The 18775-nt window shown below is 35.9% G+C and overlaps 1 protein-coding gene across 1 annotated transcript in view; it reads left to right on the top strand.

The window, feature by feature from the left end:
• Positions 1-18775, top strand: part of ERC2 (ELKS/RAB6-interacting/CAST family member 2) — a 402854-nt gene that overhangs the window by 64496 nt on the left and 319583 nt on the right. The window contains exon 4 of the mRNA XM_084214527.1: positions 16813-16887. Coding sequence (XP_084070653.1) covers positions 16813-16887 — 75 coding nt within the window. The remainder of the gene's footprint in view (positions 1-16812; positions 16888-18775) is intronic.

Raw genomic sequence — 18775 nt, 5'->3', positions numbered from 1 at the left:
CGATAAAAAAGCAGGAAATGACCTGTAAAGAACAAAGTTCTTTGGGATTTTTCAGGGACTGGTTGGGGATTTCTTGAAAAGGAACTGAAGTAATGATTGATCGTGGAGGAAGGAGGGAAAGTAATGAGGTGTCGTTAATTTTTCATAATTGTCAACACTACAGGTGATAACTGGAAGCAATATATTGCTTTGTCTTGAAAGCACATGTCAAAAGCTGTTTTAGATGTCATTGTACCATAACAGCTGAGCCAAAATATAGTGCGCTTATATATGAATCTGTTAATCTTGCCTAATTTAATGCACTGAGAAATCAAATCTAACTTTTTTGTTTGTTTTCTCAGTTGGGGTTAAATGAGCAAGCAATTCTTTGACTTTTTAGTGAAAGTCTGTCTTGTTTTACATGTTAAGATAAAATAGCACTGAATTAAAAGATGGTTTTAAACTTTTTTTTTAGTAGCTCATGGACTCTTACAGTATGGGCTGTGGTTTATTTATTTATTTTTTAGTGGGCCATCTGTTCATTGCTAAATAGCAAGAAAATAGGAAAGGCAAAAATATCAGAAAGTAACTGAGAAAAGTCTTATACTGCAGCTTCATGGGTGGCATGTGAAAAATGCAATTTCTTCACTGACTTAGACTGCATGTTCATTATCATAGCAGCAGCAGAATAGTTTTGGAGCTAAGGAGTTTAGTACTAAGGATATTTTGGGGGATTTATATTAGGGGGATTTTTTTAATCTCTGCCCTTTTTGATATAAAAGACTAAAAGTCTGTGATATGTTTAAGACATATTGTGCTAGAGATGATGGTTTTACAGAACTGTTTCTATAGGCCATTAGGCTGTAGTGTTGCTCTTTCATAATTCCTATTACCACAATGCATTGTTTAGTTCATGCACACCATGTTTAGGCAATAAACAAAAATCCAGAGCATGTGGAAAGTTCATTTTCTAGAGGTTTTGGAAAAATCTAATTATATGAGATAATGTGTTATGGTAATGCAAAAGCTTCAGTATAAAATACATTCACTTGTAATCTGAGCTGTGCCCAGACTGCTTTCTGTTAAATGTTCTCTGTTGGAAATTACTGGCATTAAAATCTCAGCAGGTTTTTTTTTTCTGATGAAGGCAAATCCTTTGAACAACTGTTTTTATGATTTTGCTTAAATCTTGACAAAGTCTAATTTCATAACTTAGAATATTTAAGATGCTTTGTTTTCATGTAATATCACCAGAGAAGTGGTCTGAGAAGTAGCAGTGAGATGTACCTGTTCCAGATTTTGCTTGGCTTCTTTGAATAGGTTCTGCTGGTATTTTAGGATATTTGGAACTTAATAGGATATGATCTTAATTTCTTTATGGTTGAAGGACACTGAGCAAAATTTGAGAAATAAATTTTAGAATATAAAGACCGCACAAGTGAGTTTAATATGTATTCATGTGAAAATTCAGAATTTGTGCTTAAAAAATGTGCAAAACTCTTACAATCTGCAAAAACAAAGGGGAGAGTTTTCTTTGTGGTACTTTAATATACCATGAGACTTCTAGTCCTCAAACTCTACTTAAATGGTAAATGCTTTTTCCATAGTACCTTGGGATTTTTCAGAATTATTGGAAAGAAAACTCAGTAGCTTTGCAGCAATTTGACAGAAGCTCTGTATTCATGGCAATCTCATGTTTCCCAGGTGGATATTTGAGGATGTCCAGCCCTAGTGAAGGTAGTCAGTACAAGTGTACTGAGCTGAGCTACTTGAGAATGGAAGGACAGAACATGCTCTGAACATCCTCATTAAACTGAGTTCCAAGAGGAAGACAAAGAATTTTCTGTAATTCAGATATATTTCAATTTTCAGCAAACAATTTGTATCTTAGTGCTGGCAGTATTAGAGACGTTCTGAACACATGCAAAAAGGAGCTGATGGATGCCTGCAGTTCCTCCCACTGTTGCAAGGACATTTTCATATTTTATTCTGAGTACCTATCCTTAAAAATTGCATTTAAATCTTTGAGACTTACTTTTGAGATATCCCACCTTCCAGCCATAAGACTATTCAGATTGTTTGGTTTAGATTTGAGTTTCTCAGATTCTGAAGTCACAGGTCTTTAAATAGTAAGGGAAGCCCATGAGGTTAATTGTATAAGTTGTGTTATCTAGAAAACAATTTGTCCTCTTTCCAGCTATTGCTACTGTCTCTCAGTAGTTCTTGCCTTGTCTCAGTAGTTCTTTAGGCCTTACCCTTAGGCAAAGTCTCTTCTCACTCAGGCTTGAAAGTTCTGGTCTACTGTCACCTCAAATTTAATGACCTTATAGAGATAATCTAATAATAGAAGTACAGATTCCACTTTTTCTTCACCTGGTAGTTGCCAATAAAGTAAACTTTGACAATTCAGATGGGTATAGGTAAATAATGATTAACAGCCAAATATGGATATAAACATCTGTATTTAGATGTTGGTAATTGAGCATGACCATATTTAAACACTGTGCCTGGAATATTTGGTTTGCAAGTATTGGAAACCTATATGACTATCAGGAAGTCATTGCCTCATGAGTAAGGCTGTTGAGTAATCTAAGATAAAAATAATTCATATGAGTCTTAATTATTGAAAAAAAACCCCATCCCAAACCAACACAACAGCCAAGCCCCTGAGAAATGCATAAGCAAAACAGCAATGTGTGAAAAATTCTTTAATTCTAACCTCTGAAGTATTGTTTATTGTGAATAAACAGATTACTTGTTTACAACCAGATAAGCTGTGATAGAGTTGAATTTCCAAGAACTGTTTTTAAAAGCTATTCTAACAGAAATTTGGTAGCATTAATATGCTCAAGAAAAGAGAGAAAGATATTGAGATTGAAATCCTCTTCCTATAGATAGGTAAGAGAACCCACAAATGACATTTTGAACCATACTCAGGTCTGGTTCCTGAGCAAGAAAACCCTCATTAACTTGACCATTTCTCATTTTGTGAAGCAGTCATTGATAAATTCAGAAGAACCCCATACAATGGTACTTATTCTGAATATAGGGATTGTTCTGCATGCATACATTTGCAGATGAGGAGAACATCAGGGTGTAGCAGAAGAACTAAAGGGGGGCCCTCAGAGTGGCCCATTCTTCCCGGTGAACCACAGAAGTCCTACCAGCCTTTCTGTGGTAAGTTTGCTCCAGTGAATGAATTATTTGTCAGTCACACTCATATTTATGTTTGTGATCACAGAGCTAACAATTTGTGCATGTATCTGGGAATATTTTTCTTTTCTAATTTTTCAGTTAAATTTACTTTATCATTATATTTTAATTTCTTGGTTTGCTTTTTTTGTTTTAAGGGGCTGGATAATGATATGAGCTACAGATCAATTTAGGGTTCTTTTTCCCTTTTCTTGTCTTCCAGATTCTTAACATCTGGTGGAAATGCATTGCATAGGAGGAAGGTCAGACAAAGGAATTGATGATCCCAACTTGAAAAACTAAATGGAGGCAGGTAATGATGCAGTTCCTTGGCTTGTAATTCTGGCCATATGATATGAGGCCTATATAGTAGCTGCTTCTTAGAATGCTACATGATAGATATTAATGAAGTACAGAATCACAATCATTTTACCTAATTGCTCTGTAAAATAAAATAAATTAAACCATCATTGTCACATTCTTTCTCTTAGGTCACCCTCTGATGAGCTCATGCTGTGTACCATCGTTTTCCTCACAGAAAACACGAAAAATAAGAGGATTAGAAGAAGCCTGTGAAAAGAAGGATTAGATTGCACTAATTTTTTTTTCTACAAAAATGTCCTTGTGTTGTAAACTGTTCTAAAGAAAATGCTGTCATCCAAATGCAATAAGACAAAGAACTTTCAATAAAAGTATATAAAACGTAGTTATTTTAAAGTATGTTTTTATTAAAATTACAAAGAAACTTTGTGTTAGGTCTTTCATAGAATAATACACTTCCAAACTGTGTTTACAGAGATATGGGGTGTGGAGGACTTGAGCAGTGAGAGAGACAAGCGCAAGTAAGAGATCTAACGTAGTATGATGTTTTATTGCTGGCATGTTTGCTACTAAGTGAAAATGTTACATCCATTTCATTTTTATTGCCTCTAAATACAGTAAGATCCTCATATTCATGGTTATACTTAACAGACTTGCACATGATATAGTCTGCAATGACTTTGCTGCAGTGATGTCACTGACTAGAATTACACTTCTGCTGATGTAAATAAGGAGTCAAACCATTGGTTCACAGAGACCTGCTGAGAGCCAGAGTTCAGCCCTGAAATCCAGCCTTCTGAAAAAAGGCACAGAGCAATATCCAGATAGAAAATGAATAATGCCTGTAAAGGGATCCTTTGGCATGATGAGGTACTGACTGTGGACCTGTTCCTGAAGATATTGCTGTTAGGTAGGAGTTGATGCCAAGAATTTTTGACGTTAGTGGGATAAGTCCATCAATTGGCAGGATATGTGAAGAAGTGATTTTGAAAATGGAGGCTGTGTGTAAGATATAGGGGCCTAGAAAATCTGCCTGACTCTATTGTGAGAGTCCATAGAGAGCTGTAAATAACCAGATAGTATTTAACCAAGAAGTAATGCAGTAAGTAAACTATGGAATAAATTGTTTCTGTAATATGTCAACAGACTTATGTAGTTGGCAATTTTCCACCAGCTAACTTTTCTCTAGGTTTCTGTTCTTATTCCACACAGTTTCTCTCTTCTCTGTACAACTGACCTACGTATTATAGTTTTTAACCCTTAGATTATCTGGAACTCTTTGTTTTGAATTATCTTGTGCCAAAATATTTTTTTAAGCTTTTTTATCTGATGCCAGTAGAGCTTGGGTAATAGTTATAATCAGTCTACTGCTATATTTAAATTAAGGAAAATCTGCCAATTTATAGACTTACTGGGTGATTTAGCAGATTTTTTTTGTCATTTAGTGACAATTTGGTAAATTGGTACTCGTTGAGAGTTTCTAAATGTAGCTTAAGCAGTGAGTTGAAACTATGGAATGTGTATGAATGGCATTTCTATCTAGACTGAAGATTTGGCATGTTCAGTGAGTCCTGTGTGCTTAAACCAGTGTCAGATTCAAACTCCCTAGTGATTTACAGAAGGCCTAGATCAAATTCCTCACAGGGATGTTTGGGAAGGCATAGAAAACAAACTGCTGCATTTGAAAGAATTGTTAGGACTGACCTTGTCTAAGGCTATAAAAACTTTGAGAAAGAAATATGAAATAAATGTGAAATCAAACATTTCAGGTGGTATTGAGGTGAAGAGTTGTTGCTCTGTAGTGTGAAGGGAGAGTAGAAAGAAAAGAATAGTCAGTATGAGTTACAGAATCTCTAAAGAGAAGTGTCAGCATTTACAAATGCCTAACTCCTAACAGAAGTATCAGAAGAAAAGTGTAAAATTGATGGATGGGTGAACCATAAATATATTTAAGTGAGGGGCAATAGCTCATTGCAGTCTCAGTGCACAGACATTTTCTGTTAACTTGATAATCACTGAGTTAACAGCATTAATATTTATGTTCTAATAACTAGGCTTGAGACTAAATGATGAAAGAAAATTATTTCATCCCCTAAAATGTAGTAGTCTTTAAGGTGGAGACTTGGCAAGGAACTGTTGAGTTAAATTTTGTAATTCTCACTTATTTAACACTTTTTTCTCAGCTATTTCAGAACTACATTATTAATATGTGTGTGAGATGTTTTTTGAAATGTATGTAGAAGTCAGGAAAAGGTTGGTTCTCCTTTGTTATGCATATCAGAATCCATGTGCTAGCACACAGACTAAAGTTTTCTCTGTTTTCTATTATGAGTTTTAGGTCATAGAATATTCTGAAAAGAATTTATCTGGCATACACTTACCTGCAAGTTTCATTATGCTAATTTTGTCAACAGTATGTAGACTGAAGTCTTAGTGCATTTATTAAGTGCTAAATAGAGATCAAGATTTTTTTAGATTGGCTTTTCTCATTATGGCTAAGGATTCTCTAGCAACATACTGTGTTTTCCAAAGAGAATTGCTCTTTTGAAGTGAAACTCTACAAATCAAATCTCCATAGTAACACTAGATTCTTCTGCCAACCTGTGTTGCAAATTTCCTTGTCAAACTGAAGGTAGTTTCACAGTTGTATAAAACCAGTCTTTTTCATGTAGCTAGAATGGAGAAGTAATCCAACACTTTTATGGGTCATTTTGCTTATATTATTGCATATCCTTTCTCATTTCTGTTACTGGCATTTTATGTTTTTGGCATTTGTGGGAGGCAAAAAGTGTTCTGAAGTGGAATTTTAGCTTGTAGTTGTACTAGAGAACATGTTTAGTGTAAGACAAACCTTGAAGAAATGGCTTATTGACTGCAGGGACTTTAACAAGAATCTTTAAGCATGTTGGGAATTCTCTTTCTATTCTACATATCTCTGCTTACCACTGAGACTTTTGCTTGTCATGGGGATCACCAGCTAATTGAATCAAAATGGCATCAAAATAATTTCTCTAGTTCAGAAATATTTTCATAAATAATGAGTTAGACTTGTTCATCCAACTGGTATAAATAAAAGGAATCTATTGCCATTAGTACTCCCCTGGGAAGCAGTGCAGTGTATCCCTGGGCTGCTCAAAGCTGAAGAGAGCACTGCGTGTGTTTTCCTGATCCTGGAAGGAGGCACCACTGTGGATTTCTAAAACTGTGGATCCTGATTCCTTCTGGAACATAAGGTGTCCCATGAGTTGTCTTTCCCTGTCCTGATGAGGAAACAGTTCTTGAGTGGGACTGCTGGGGTTGTGCAATTGATAGACTGGGTGGATGAGGTAACTCTACATAAAACACTGAAGGTGTGTTCTGACCTTCCCTCCCACCTTAAAATGAGAAGTAGATATAATGGATGATCAAAATGCTGTTGGAATAACTTAGTGACAGGATGTGTCTGCCTATGGATGGGAAATGTCTGTATTTTTACACATAAAATGAATGTGCTTTTGGCCTTTTGATTAGTGATGAGTTGCAAGTTTTTAATGAAAGTGCTAGTGGTGTGCATAACTGTCCATAAGCAGAAAGGGAGAGGCTGTGGGCTGGATAAATTATTCTGGTTTCCTGTATAGAGTGGGAAGTTTGCCACCTTGATGATTAAAAATGACCATTTTGTGGAATAGCAACTGATATTGTGATATCTATACTTAGCATTGTATGAAATGTATGCAGGTAGGTAAAGGTCCATGTAGGTGTCTATTTAATAATGTTGCTGATCAATATATGCAAATCCTGCAAGGGGGGAGGAATGAATATGTAGACTTTTTTATTCTGGAAGTTCAAAAATACCTAAGCTGAAACTTCTGGCTGCTTGTAACCCCTCTGCTTTTTATATATTCTTCAGTGTATGAACCAGAGCTTGGAAGGGTTGATGGTGTCATGTATATGCATCCCATACTTGCCTTAGACTGAGTTAAGTTAAGCTCTAATTTCAATATAAAAGGGAAAGGGGAAATGGTAAAAAAGAGAAAACTCCTTCTTGGGTATGAATTGAGGTCCCTGCAGTACTTCTGGCTGGTCATGAGCATTACAGTGTCCTGTGCTCCGCATAAAAGAGAGAATGTGTTTGTCAGAAAGAGAACAGTGTGGCAAAGAGAAGAAAACATTAAACTGTCTTCTTTATAAAAACGTCTCCTGAAACAAAGTACTCTGAAAAGCCTTGAGCTGACTCTGCCTCTCTTTTGAAACAAATATGACAAAAGATAATTATAATAGAAGTAATTCTAAGTTTTTGAGTCTAAAAATATATAGAAACCACATAATACATAGCATGTAATTTTTTTCTCAGTATATTAAGGCAGTTTTATTTGTTGAAATGTACCTGCTATATTCAGGCCTTCTGTAATAGTTATCAAAAAGACTTAAAAAGTTATCAAAAGAAACCAAACCCCATACCTATACTGAGGTAAGTTTTGTGCCTAAAAAAACGTAAAACATGGAAAATATAGAAAACAGTGGTTTATTATTGCCACCACTTCTGTTTGGAACATGGTGGATTTTTTAAATACATGTGATCATGTCTTCTGCACAGAATTTAGTATCCTATGTCAACATGCAGTTTTTCTCTATTTGCCAGTTTTCCAGTCTTAACCTATGCAAGCATCATTACATGGATTCACAAAGTTTTGAAAATTCTTCTTTAGGGTCTGTTTTTAATCACAAGAAATAATAGCAGTAATTTTGGTCGAGATTCTTTTCATTTACATCTCTGGAAAAAAACGAAGCATTTGGTTGTATTTATAGTATCTCTGCATTTAGCATTTATTTGGAGTACTGATGCACAGGGAAGTAGTTTTTAAACTGTCCCTCAGCCCCTGATCTATAGGTATTCATGGCAGCATGTAGATACAGGAAAGGTGAAGTCTGAACTGTGTGAGGAAGTGGAGTGGAGTGTGAGGAAGTGGAGTGTCTTGCTCCTTGTGTTGCCCTGAGGTAAAGAAAAGGAATAGAATAAAGAATTTGTTTTCCCATACTTTAAAGTTATCTGTGATATGAAGTGTTGTTGTTCCTAAGAGACAACATCAGACACTTTTCACTCTGCCATAATTTAAAAACAGATAAGGAACTGCTGTATCTTTTATGCAGTGATAAAGTAGTTTTTTTGTTGGTGGTTTTTAGTTTCTTTTTTTTTCCTGATCATATATTCAGTTCTTGTGTGGGTTTTTCTGTTCTGATAAAAATGGAAGACTGGAAGAGGAAATTTGAACAGATGGATTTGAGTTACCAAGCAACACTTAGTTTCCCAGGCAATGGAAAAAGAATCAGAGCAGGTGCTAAGTGGATTTTATTTCTCTTTTTTAAAAAAAATTATTGTGAGCTGATATATGAGGTTCACTTTAAGAGACTCTTGAAAAACTTTCGAGGATGATAAATATTCAATAAACTACCTGTGCAGGTTGTTTCCTATATGACTGCATTTCCTATATGAAATACATTTCTTTTCTGTGGTTGTGGTAGAACACAGTCTGTGCAGCAAGGCTGTTGTAGAGGACATTGGTGTTTCCTTCACTCCAATATTCTCAGGTAGAATCAACTCTATTTTTCTGATTTTAATGTGTTCCTATAATTTCAGAGTGAAATAAGTGTTTTGCATTCTCAAATGTTTAGACATTACCCCCACTCTTCCCTTTTTCTCAAGTCCCTCTTGAGAAAGTCTGACTTGGTTGGCAAATCTCAACTGAGAGGCATAGCTGCATTGAATTGCTGGGTGCCTTAAATTCAGTTTCTGGCAGATCCAAAAACTGGATTTTTTTAAAAAGTCAATGCAAACTAATTTCTTTCTTTTTTTAGGTTGATTGTGGTGTGGCAAGTTCTTTTGACAAGCATAAAATTTTCGCTTTAAGTTAAAAAGTATGCTATTTACAAGTTTTTTTTTAAAAAACAAACCAAAATGCCCACCTTCCAAAGCATGCTCATCACTCAAATTGTGTGAAAAAATATTCATGTCTTATCTCTTTAGGTTACTGCTCTCATGTCCCTCTCTGCTATACATTTGCATAACCCAACAGCTATATAGAACACTTGGGAATGTAGGGATGACATTTCCCTGAGCATCTAGGGGAGATAATGTTGTTAACTGAGAGCTTTGATATTCTGTTACATGATGATATGATAACTGTAATCTTTGTTAGAAAATAGTATCTTAAGTTTTCATCCACCACTATGTCCACCCCTTTTCTGCAGCACTGCTCTCCATGCTCATGTTCTGATACTGGGCATTGCCCCCTCCCAGGTGCAGGACCTGCCCCTTGAGGGCTCCCAGGAGCCCATTCCTGCAGCCTGTCACTGCCCCCTCACCCATTCCTTCCCAACCAACAGCCTGGTTCTATCAGTGAGCTTGCTGAGGCTGTGCTCAATCCCATTGACTGAGCTATTGGATAGTATTTGTCTCAGTGTATGGGCCCTTGGATGCCACAAATACTGTCACAAAATTTTATTTGCATTTTAAAAAACTTGATGTACCACAGAGCCAATGAACTTACACATTTGAAGTCTTATTAACTCTGATGTTTGCTGGCTTTACTGATTAAGTTTAAATACTATATGGCCGAAGCCAGCAGTAATTTTAAATGCATGTAAGTAAAACTCACCCATATTTAGAAAAGCACTTCCTGAAGAATTAGGGAACTGAAAATCAAACCTGTAAGTTATTTTAGTAGTGATTTCACCAAGTCCACATGAAGGGAAAAGAGACATGAAAATGTAGGCTAGAAAAGGTAATAACAAAAGAGTATATCCATTAATAAGTCTGGACATTAGTAGATACAGCTATGCTTTTCAAAATTAAAAAATCCTGTGCTAATAAATTTGAAATATTACTGCAACATGGGGGTGGGCCAGCATTCCCCTGGGTTGGCTCAGGCTGTTTACAGTGATTGATGTTTTCTCAATGTTAAGTTTATAAAAGGATTTCTACCAGAAAAGTGAACACATGTTTGAAGTTCTGTGCGTGTTAACAACAGCTAACACATTCTGCAGTAACCTTAAGAACTCTGTGCAGCAAGTGTGTGAAATATGTAGTCCTTCTGGCTTCGAGCTGTCGAGTTTGAGTCTGGTTTTGGCAGGGCTATTTTGCTGCCATTTGAAAACTAAGTTCTTAATTTAATAATTTAAATTGGTTTTGCATCTGCAATCAGGCTGAAGAGAAGCACTGGTGCAGAGCAGAAATTAAATAAGTATTGCTGGGTGTGTGCATAGGTTGGAAGGTGGGGAAAGCAGTTAACAGAATATCACCCTTGGTCTTTTTGTTTTTCTAGGACAGAACTCTTAGGTTTCAGTTTGTTTAAGGAAGCTATCAGGAGGTTAGCTGTGTGAGTATAGAAAGAACTGTTGGAAAACTGCTTTCCTCTCTTTAGATGAAGTGGCTATAGAAATACCACAAGCACTGTGTGTTGGCACTGCTGGTAACATCCTATCTTGTAGTACTGTCCATGTTTAGATGGCTTTGGTTTTTTATTGTTTATGAAGAGTGGAGCTGGCACACAGCAGCATCTCTACTGTGTGTTCTGGATCTTGGGATTGTATTTAGTAGTCTTTGTTGTGACTTTACCCTTTGAAGCATTGCCTGTATGCTTTTGATGGCAGGAGTAAGGGAAGTCTATTCTTAGTTACACCCTAAGGTGGAATTCCATTATTACTCCATGGTTTGTGTTACATTTATTCCAAAACTGATGGGATATTGCTTTCTTTTTCAGCCTTATTAAAAAGTTCTTTGTGTGCTCAAGCTTCTAAATGGGAGGGAAGTAGTGGAAATAAGTCTTTAAAATCATGGATTTGTTGGATAAGGAGTTTTTAGACTCTATGGATTACACCAAGGATTTGTAACAAGGATTTTGCATTTTAAGAATTTGAAGATGTGATTTTATTAAAAGATAGTCTTCTAAAAAAAGATCCCCATGCCCAAAACCAAATAGCTAAAAATCCTGGTTTATAACTCCCAACAATGTTTAATTTATGTGTCCTACTGCAAGTTAAGTTACTCTTTTTAGTGCACCTGAGTTACTAATAAATGACTATGTAAGCATTTAGCTTTTTTAAAAAAAGGCACATTTTTCTGTGCAATTTTTAATCTTTATATGCACCGAAAAGAGAAAAATTTTTAGCCAGGATGTTTCTAGAGTATATTTGCTTTGCAGAAGCATAAGCAGCAGTTGGAACAGCTATTTACTGATTCTGATGGACCACACCTGTAAACAAATATATGGCCTTCCTTTACTGCAGACACTCAAGCATTTTGGTATGCCTTCTTAAAGAAAATGGTGAAAAGGGAGAAAATTGTTTATTGTCAAAGTTTCTTTTTCTGAAAATATGTGTAAAGCAATAGCTCTTCCCTTTTTCTAAATTTGGGGAAGTAATTTTGGTAAGAGGACAAGAGATTAATGGTACTGTGCAAAACAGAAATGATCCCCTAGGAGTTTTATTCCATCTACAAAGAAAACAAATACATTTTCAAGAATTCTGGTAAAAGTGGAGTTTCAGTAGCTCCTTTCAGAAAACACTCTGTGTGCTTTCAATTACAAACTAAATTGTCCCACATGCATTTCAAGCTCCATATACAAACCTTGTTTTCACTTGAAACTTTTTGTATGTGGTCTCTTGCCAGAGGACAAACTTCCAGTATGACAACGCATGTGGTTGCTTAAGGTGTTTTTGACATACAGGTCAAAGAAAAGCTGAGTTTCTTAAATCTCAGATTATTTTTCCTCATAGTCTGTTAGTAAAACTTCATAAACCCCTCTTATATGCAGGAGTTCAGGAATAAATGGAAGTCTGATCATTGCAAAGAAATACTTTGGCTTGTGATTCAGTGTGGGTTTTCAACTGATCTAAAAACTCCTCCTTTCTCCCTTGTGCTCTTCTTGACATCTCCAATTTTTTAAATGTAGGTCAGGGAGGGTGTCAGACCCATTGTTTAAGAGTAGTACTGAGGCCACTGAGATTATTGCTGGACTTGTCTGTCATGATGTACTATTGACCTTTGTTTTATAGTTTGGTGGTGGTCCTTAATTAATGCAATTTCTTTCATATTAATCAAAATTCATATCTATTTATTTAAAATGAAAAATGGAGAGAGAATTAGGTATGCATCTGAGTATTTTGCTTAACTCTGAGAACTTAACAAGTTTTAATTCCCCTAATTTACAAAGATAATCTCTGCAGAAGTTTTGTAGCTATCCGCTCTTCACATTTCCTCTAATTTTTCATTTCATGTTCTTGTACACACATTTTCATTTCTTCAAGCTATAAAATTTGTTGAAATTTGACAAAACTTCTTTAACAGGTTCTCCTAGAGTTCAAATACCTATAATGGTGAATTTTTAAAAGAAAATTAATGGTAACATGATTTTTAGAATCCTTTCCAATAAAAGGGCTTCTTTTTCCTGTGCACTGAAGACAGAAATGGGAATTTTGTGTAGTCAGTTTATGGTTTCCAGAAAGACAAAGAGTTTGATCAGGATTTCTTAAATCTACTTTAATTTTAATTGCTGTGAGGCTGTTTTGTCTGGGGGTAGATGTGAAGAGTTAGAAAACAGCAGATAAGTCTGTATGTTTAGTGTGAATCAATTCCTGTATGTTCCATTTCTCTAGTATTCTGGTTAAATTGAATTTGATCAGTGTTTCTAATGGTATATTTGGCTAAAGAAACACTACTGTTTAGACACTTTGGGTAAGTGCTGTGCTTTTGCCTAAATAATTGGTTGAAATATTGAAATACTACTGATCTAAATTTTATAGTTCAGACAAGCTGATCCTGTAGAAGAACTACCAAGGCTTTCTTTTCCAGAGGAATGGAACCAGTGTGCTTGGAGGTGTTTGAGAGAACTAGCAGCTCTTATGCCATTGTCTGCTGTGATTTGCAGATTGTGCATTTTGTCTGTGAAGGCAAAAAAAGCTACATTTACTGACACAGTGGTTGCTCATGCCAGTTTTTATACTGCCTTCTTTAATAATTTTTCTTTCTTCTTCCAATGCAGACACAGTTTCACACTATCTATAAATTGCCTATTTTTCTATTTTTAAAATTTCCTTTCTACCACTTTATGTCAGTATTTTAGGCAGTTTTGTGTAAATAAATGTAAAACCTTGAACTACATTGACAGTGTTGGTATCATTGAATGAGAACAACACAGTCACTGATGTCTTGGGAACATTAATAAAATATTTCAGAAACAGAGTAAAGATCAGTTTGCAGCACCTTGACTTTCCTGCAGCCAAGGGATGAAGTGTCTTTTAATAAAGGTGGGATAAAACCACAGTTTTATTTGTGTAATTAGTATAAGGTTCAGATTATGCTATGTAGTGGGGATTTTCAGCACCAGTGATTTATGACAAAATCCAATATCTTCTTATCAAATTCTGAATAAAACAATAGAATTCATATTCCACCGGTATTTTAAGATCATATTTATAATCTGTCTCCTCTTTGGATTTTTTTTGGTGTTTAAATTAGTGTTAAGATTTTGTGCTAAAGTTGCTTCTGAGGCCAGTACAAGATGCTAATGTGGAAGGAGAAAGCAATGACAAAGTTTGGATTGAAGCTCATTTTAGTCTAAAAGCAAAGACTATTCAAGTAAATTTAATGTGAAGGAGATCTGATTACCTGCTAGTTTTGTGTGGGTGCATTAATCACCTTGACAACTAAGCATCATCAGGAAATACAAGGTGTGGGCATTTGGTTACGCATTAATTATAATTAATTGTAATTAATTTGCATGTGTAAAGTGGTTACTCAGAATCAGGTGTCATATAGAAGGATTTAAAGGAAATCTAATTTTATAAATGATGGCATCTCTGAGAGATTTTTAGTATAGGCTCTGATTGTTGCAGAGATGATGACACAAGAATTTTTTCATGGATATAAGAATCAAGAGTTCCCTTCAATACAGTTAAGGTTAAAATAAACTATCCATAGTAAGTTTTCTATTTTTTCTGCCCCCCACATTTTCTTATTTGTCTCTCTGGGCTTTTTATAAAAAGAAACTGAAAACAAGAAATAGACATCATTCCAGAAATGATGTAATGGATAAAAATCTAGTTTCCTTAGGCTATGAGGACTTTCTGAAATCTCTAGAATATCTCTTGCTTAGCTGTTCAGGCAAATTTGAAAGCCTCCAGATGACCTCAGACAGTAAAACAATCAGGGTAAGGTATCATGCACATAAAGTGTATCCTTAAATTAGTACCCCAAAAGATTATCCCTGAATCAGGTACCCCAAATGAAAAAGCACATACATAGAACAACATAAATTCAAGAACTGAGCCTTGTGGGAGTCTCCAAACATTTGAATCTGATTGGAAGAAAACCCACACAAAATAATAAAGTGGGAGTCATTTTCTGATCTTCTCCAGAATCCTGAAGTCTGCTTCATTTTACCGTCAGGGATAGAGAAGAAAAGCTTTTAAGTCAGCCAGCATCAGATTGATTCATAAAGCAAACAGGAAAAGCATTATGAGGCAAGGCTTCATGCTATGATAGACATCTTGGAATACGCATCTTTGGCAGTCTATACATCTTTGGCTAAGGGGGTGGAAACTCTGGTTTGTCTCCCTGGGCAATGTGTGGAATCCTGTTTATATTCCAGCTCAGTTTATATGGCCCTGGGGAGCAAAGTCTGGTCTTAGAATTAGCTGTAATTTTTGCTGATCTGATAGTGGTATGACTGGCCAACTATTCTTTTGTGTAACTGTATGACAAATTCATTACATACTCTTATTTTTTAAAACATTTGTGCAGTGAAGGTACTTATTTCATCTAAGAAAAACAGCTGGTGGCGATTGAGCGATTCCTTGCATAGGTGATTTCTTTCTTTTTATAATATGGAGAGTTGCATGTAAATTGAAAAAGCCACAAGGAAAAAGGTCCAATCAGATATACTATTTCATAAACGCAGAAAGAATTTCATAAATGCCAAAGCATTTGAAAAATGCATAAAAGCAAAATTATAAGTTGACTTTTACCTGTTAAAGGTAGTTTAAATATATGTATATGTACCTGCAGTATATTTAATGTAATAAAAAACTGTTCAGACTTAGTGTTGAGTATACTAATATGTCTCTTTCAGTTATTTTAGTACATTAGGCCGCACATTTTTAAATCTATTTTATAAAGATGTTTATTAGCAGTAGACTTTAGTTTAATAACATACAGTAATTAGTCTTTGAGAGCAGTTTTTTTCTCAGTCATGGATAAGCAATATGTTTGTTGCTACACAGAAGAAGAAACTGACTGATAGTTTGTGATACAAAAAAAATTTTAATCTTCTGGGTTATAAGGGAGGCAAGACCTTGGCTCCTTGGCCTCAAGCATAAACATCTTTTTCATGGCTACAAGGTTAGTTCAGGATTCTGTGTGGAGCATTGAAGTAGAAAGAACTGGGACATAAAGACATCATGGATGGCACTCTGTCCTTTAGAGCAGAAGGACTTCAAAGGAGTAGAAATCAGACAATATCTGTCCTGTTTCAGGTTTTTTTTTTTTAATAAACTTCTCAGATGGTTTATGGGAAGAGAATAAGCATCACCAAATTCTCAAATGAAAGTGTTTTGTCACACCTTTTCTACATTTTTTCCAGCTACTTATGTGAGTTTTTTTATCAGGATATGTCATACCAAGATGGAGCTCTGGTTTCATGAGACTGAGTGCTGCTTGTGGATTTTTTGAAATTATTGTTTTTATAAAGACCAGTATGGATTGGTACTGTTAACTTTGTCTTATCCAATGCAATCCATTTTTCTTTTGCCTGTGGATTAAGATGCATAAAAACTAGTATGAAAACGTGAAAACTGAAATGTTAATGCTACTGTAGTGTGTGGTGCGTCAGCCCACTACATAATTATTATCCTTAAAATGTCAAATTTGAATATAATGCGTTTAAATTGCTTATTTCAGACAATAGAGGAAAAATTAAGAAGAAACTGCAGTAGAAGATTTAACACTTTCCAGTATTTGAATTAGAATTGAATAAAGTTTTGTTGTTTAAGCAGCGACAGCAGCATTGTATCTGGACTAAGAAATTCCTTGCTGGGTTGTCACGCCTGCCGTTAATTATTGATAAGGGGTTTCAGAAATAGCGCATGTGCTGTCAGAGTTGGCTGTAACACAAGACAGAGAGTGCAGCGGTGGCAGAGGGGATGCAGCCAGGGAAGCACCTGTAGCACTTGGAGTTACCTGCTTTTTGTCATCAGACTTTTATTTTGTTGCAATGAGTTCATGTGAGCGGTTAAAATAATGGAAAGATGAGTCGTCAAGTTTATTTCTATCGTGTCCCTCCACAGGAACTGCATAGAAGAACCCAACTTCAGCCTGAGCCAGCAAAGACGAAGGCTCTGCAAACAGTCATCGAGATGAAGGTATGGTCTTTGCATCTTTCCCTGTATGTTATTTCTGCAGCATGAACTCATGTACTGGGTATGGCTGGGATGGAGTTACTTTTCCCTGTAGCAGCCTGTCTGCTGCTGTGTTTTGAATTTCAGACTGAAAACAGTGTTGATCACATGCTGGTGTTTTAGCTGTTGTCCAACAGGGCTTACACAGAGTCAAAGCTTCCCCAGTTTCTTGCTCTGCTCCCACCCTGCAAGTAGGGAGAGGCTGGGAGGGAGCGCAGGGAGGACAGCTGACCCAAATTCACCACAGGGATAATCCATACTGTTGTATCACGCTCAGCCTCCACAAACTGAAGAGAGGACCTTCACAGTCACAGCTTTTGTGTTCCCAAATAACTCTTGTGCCTGATGAGCTCTCCTGAAAACAGCCAGGCATCTTCCTGCCCATGGGAAGCAGTGCATGAATTCTGTGTGTTGCTTTGCTTGCATGCTCAGTGTTGCCTTACATATTACACCAGCTTTATCTCAAACAATGGGTTTTCCCACTTCTGCTCTCTGGTTCTCTCGCCCATCCCACTGAGGGGGAGTGAACAAGCAGCTGTGACAGCTGCCTAGCAAGTGTTGATTTATGACTTTTACTCATTAGTTACTGAATGTTTCCTTTACCATGTCAATTAATTTTGCTATGTAGCTAGGAGTAATCAGTTCTTATTTCTCCTGGTCTGTTTTCTAAAAAAATTTTAAAAATCAAGTGTAGCACTTCTGAAAAACGAGAACAGAATATTGCTTTTTAAAAAGACTAGGGGGTGTGTGTAGGAGATCCAAAGTACATGGAATAAACTGGCTAGTGTAAAATGTTTTCCTCCTCAAACCTTTAAACCAGTTCTTCTGTTGGTTGTTATTAGGCCATAATTTTACTGCCAAGCTAAGGAAAATATTAGGTGCATCAGCAGGTATGACAAAATGTGATGAAACAGCTCTCTTAGTCCTAACCATAGTTTACTCTTTTTGTTATATAATGTTACTAAAGTGTTGTGGCTTTTCCCTCCACAATAACAAGGAATAAAAATAGTAATTTTAAAAGTGAAAACTGATATTTTTGCATAATTCTGTGGGTCTGAATTGTTCATCTTTAAGAAAAATACCATGAGACTTGAGATAATTTCTGAGTTGGCAATGCTGCCTGAAATTCGTTAATGATGGTCTTTCATTTCATTCTTAAAAGGAAGTGCAAATTAAAGGCCTCATTTTACCAGTGATTCCTGTTATGAGCAAATGAGTTCAGCATGTCTGAACATTGTGGTAAACATACAGTTAAAACAACAACAGGACTTTATCAATACAGTATCTGTTTTATAATCCAAACTAATTATTATCTATTAAATGAGTAACAAAGAAGATACATTTATTACAGAATTCCATTTTTGGATGTATATTTGCTTTGGACATTAGTTCAGAAGTCTTTGTCTGAAATCTATGTTTCTGCGGTAACTCACTACCCTAAGTAAATGGGAAAGTAAGGTGCTGGCTCAGAAACTTGGTTTTACTATTAATATTCAGAATTATAAATTTAAAAGTTCTGGGATACAAAAGCAATATGTTAGGATACTGTATAATCTTTCATGTGGGTTATATAACAATGTAAAGGACATGTTGAAGTTAATTTTTAGTTCCTCTTCCTGTACCAAAAGTCTTTGAAAAGATCAGGGATGGGGGGCGGTACAGGACCCATGAATGACACATGTGATGACTGTCGTTGTTCCAGACAGTGTCTATCCCTGGAGACACTGAAGTGTTTTCTGTTTGACTCCCAGGAGAGGTGGGTGTGCTGCAATATTCCATTTTTCAAAAATCAGATCTTAATAGTGAGGGCTTTCATTTGTTGTGAGTGAGGCTGCAATAGTGTTGCTGGAGT

The sequence above is a fragment of the Fringilla coelebs genome (genome assembly GCF_963513975.1).
Source record: "Fringilla coelebs genome assembly, chromosome: 13".
NCBI classification, from domain to species: Eukaryota; Metazoa; Chordata; class Aves; order Passeriformes; family Fringillidae; genus Fringilla; species Fringilla coelebs.
This window is presented reverse-complemented; position numbering and strand designations above follow the sequence as displayed.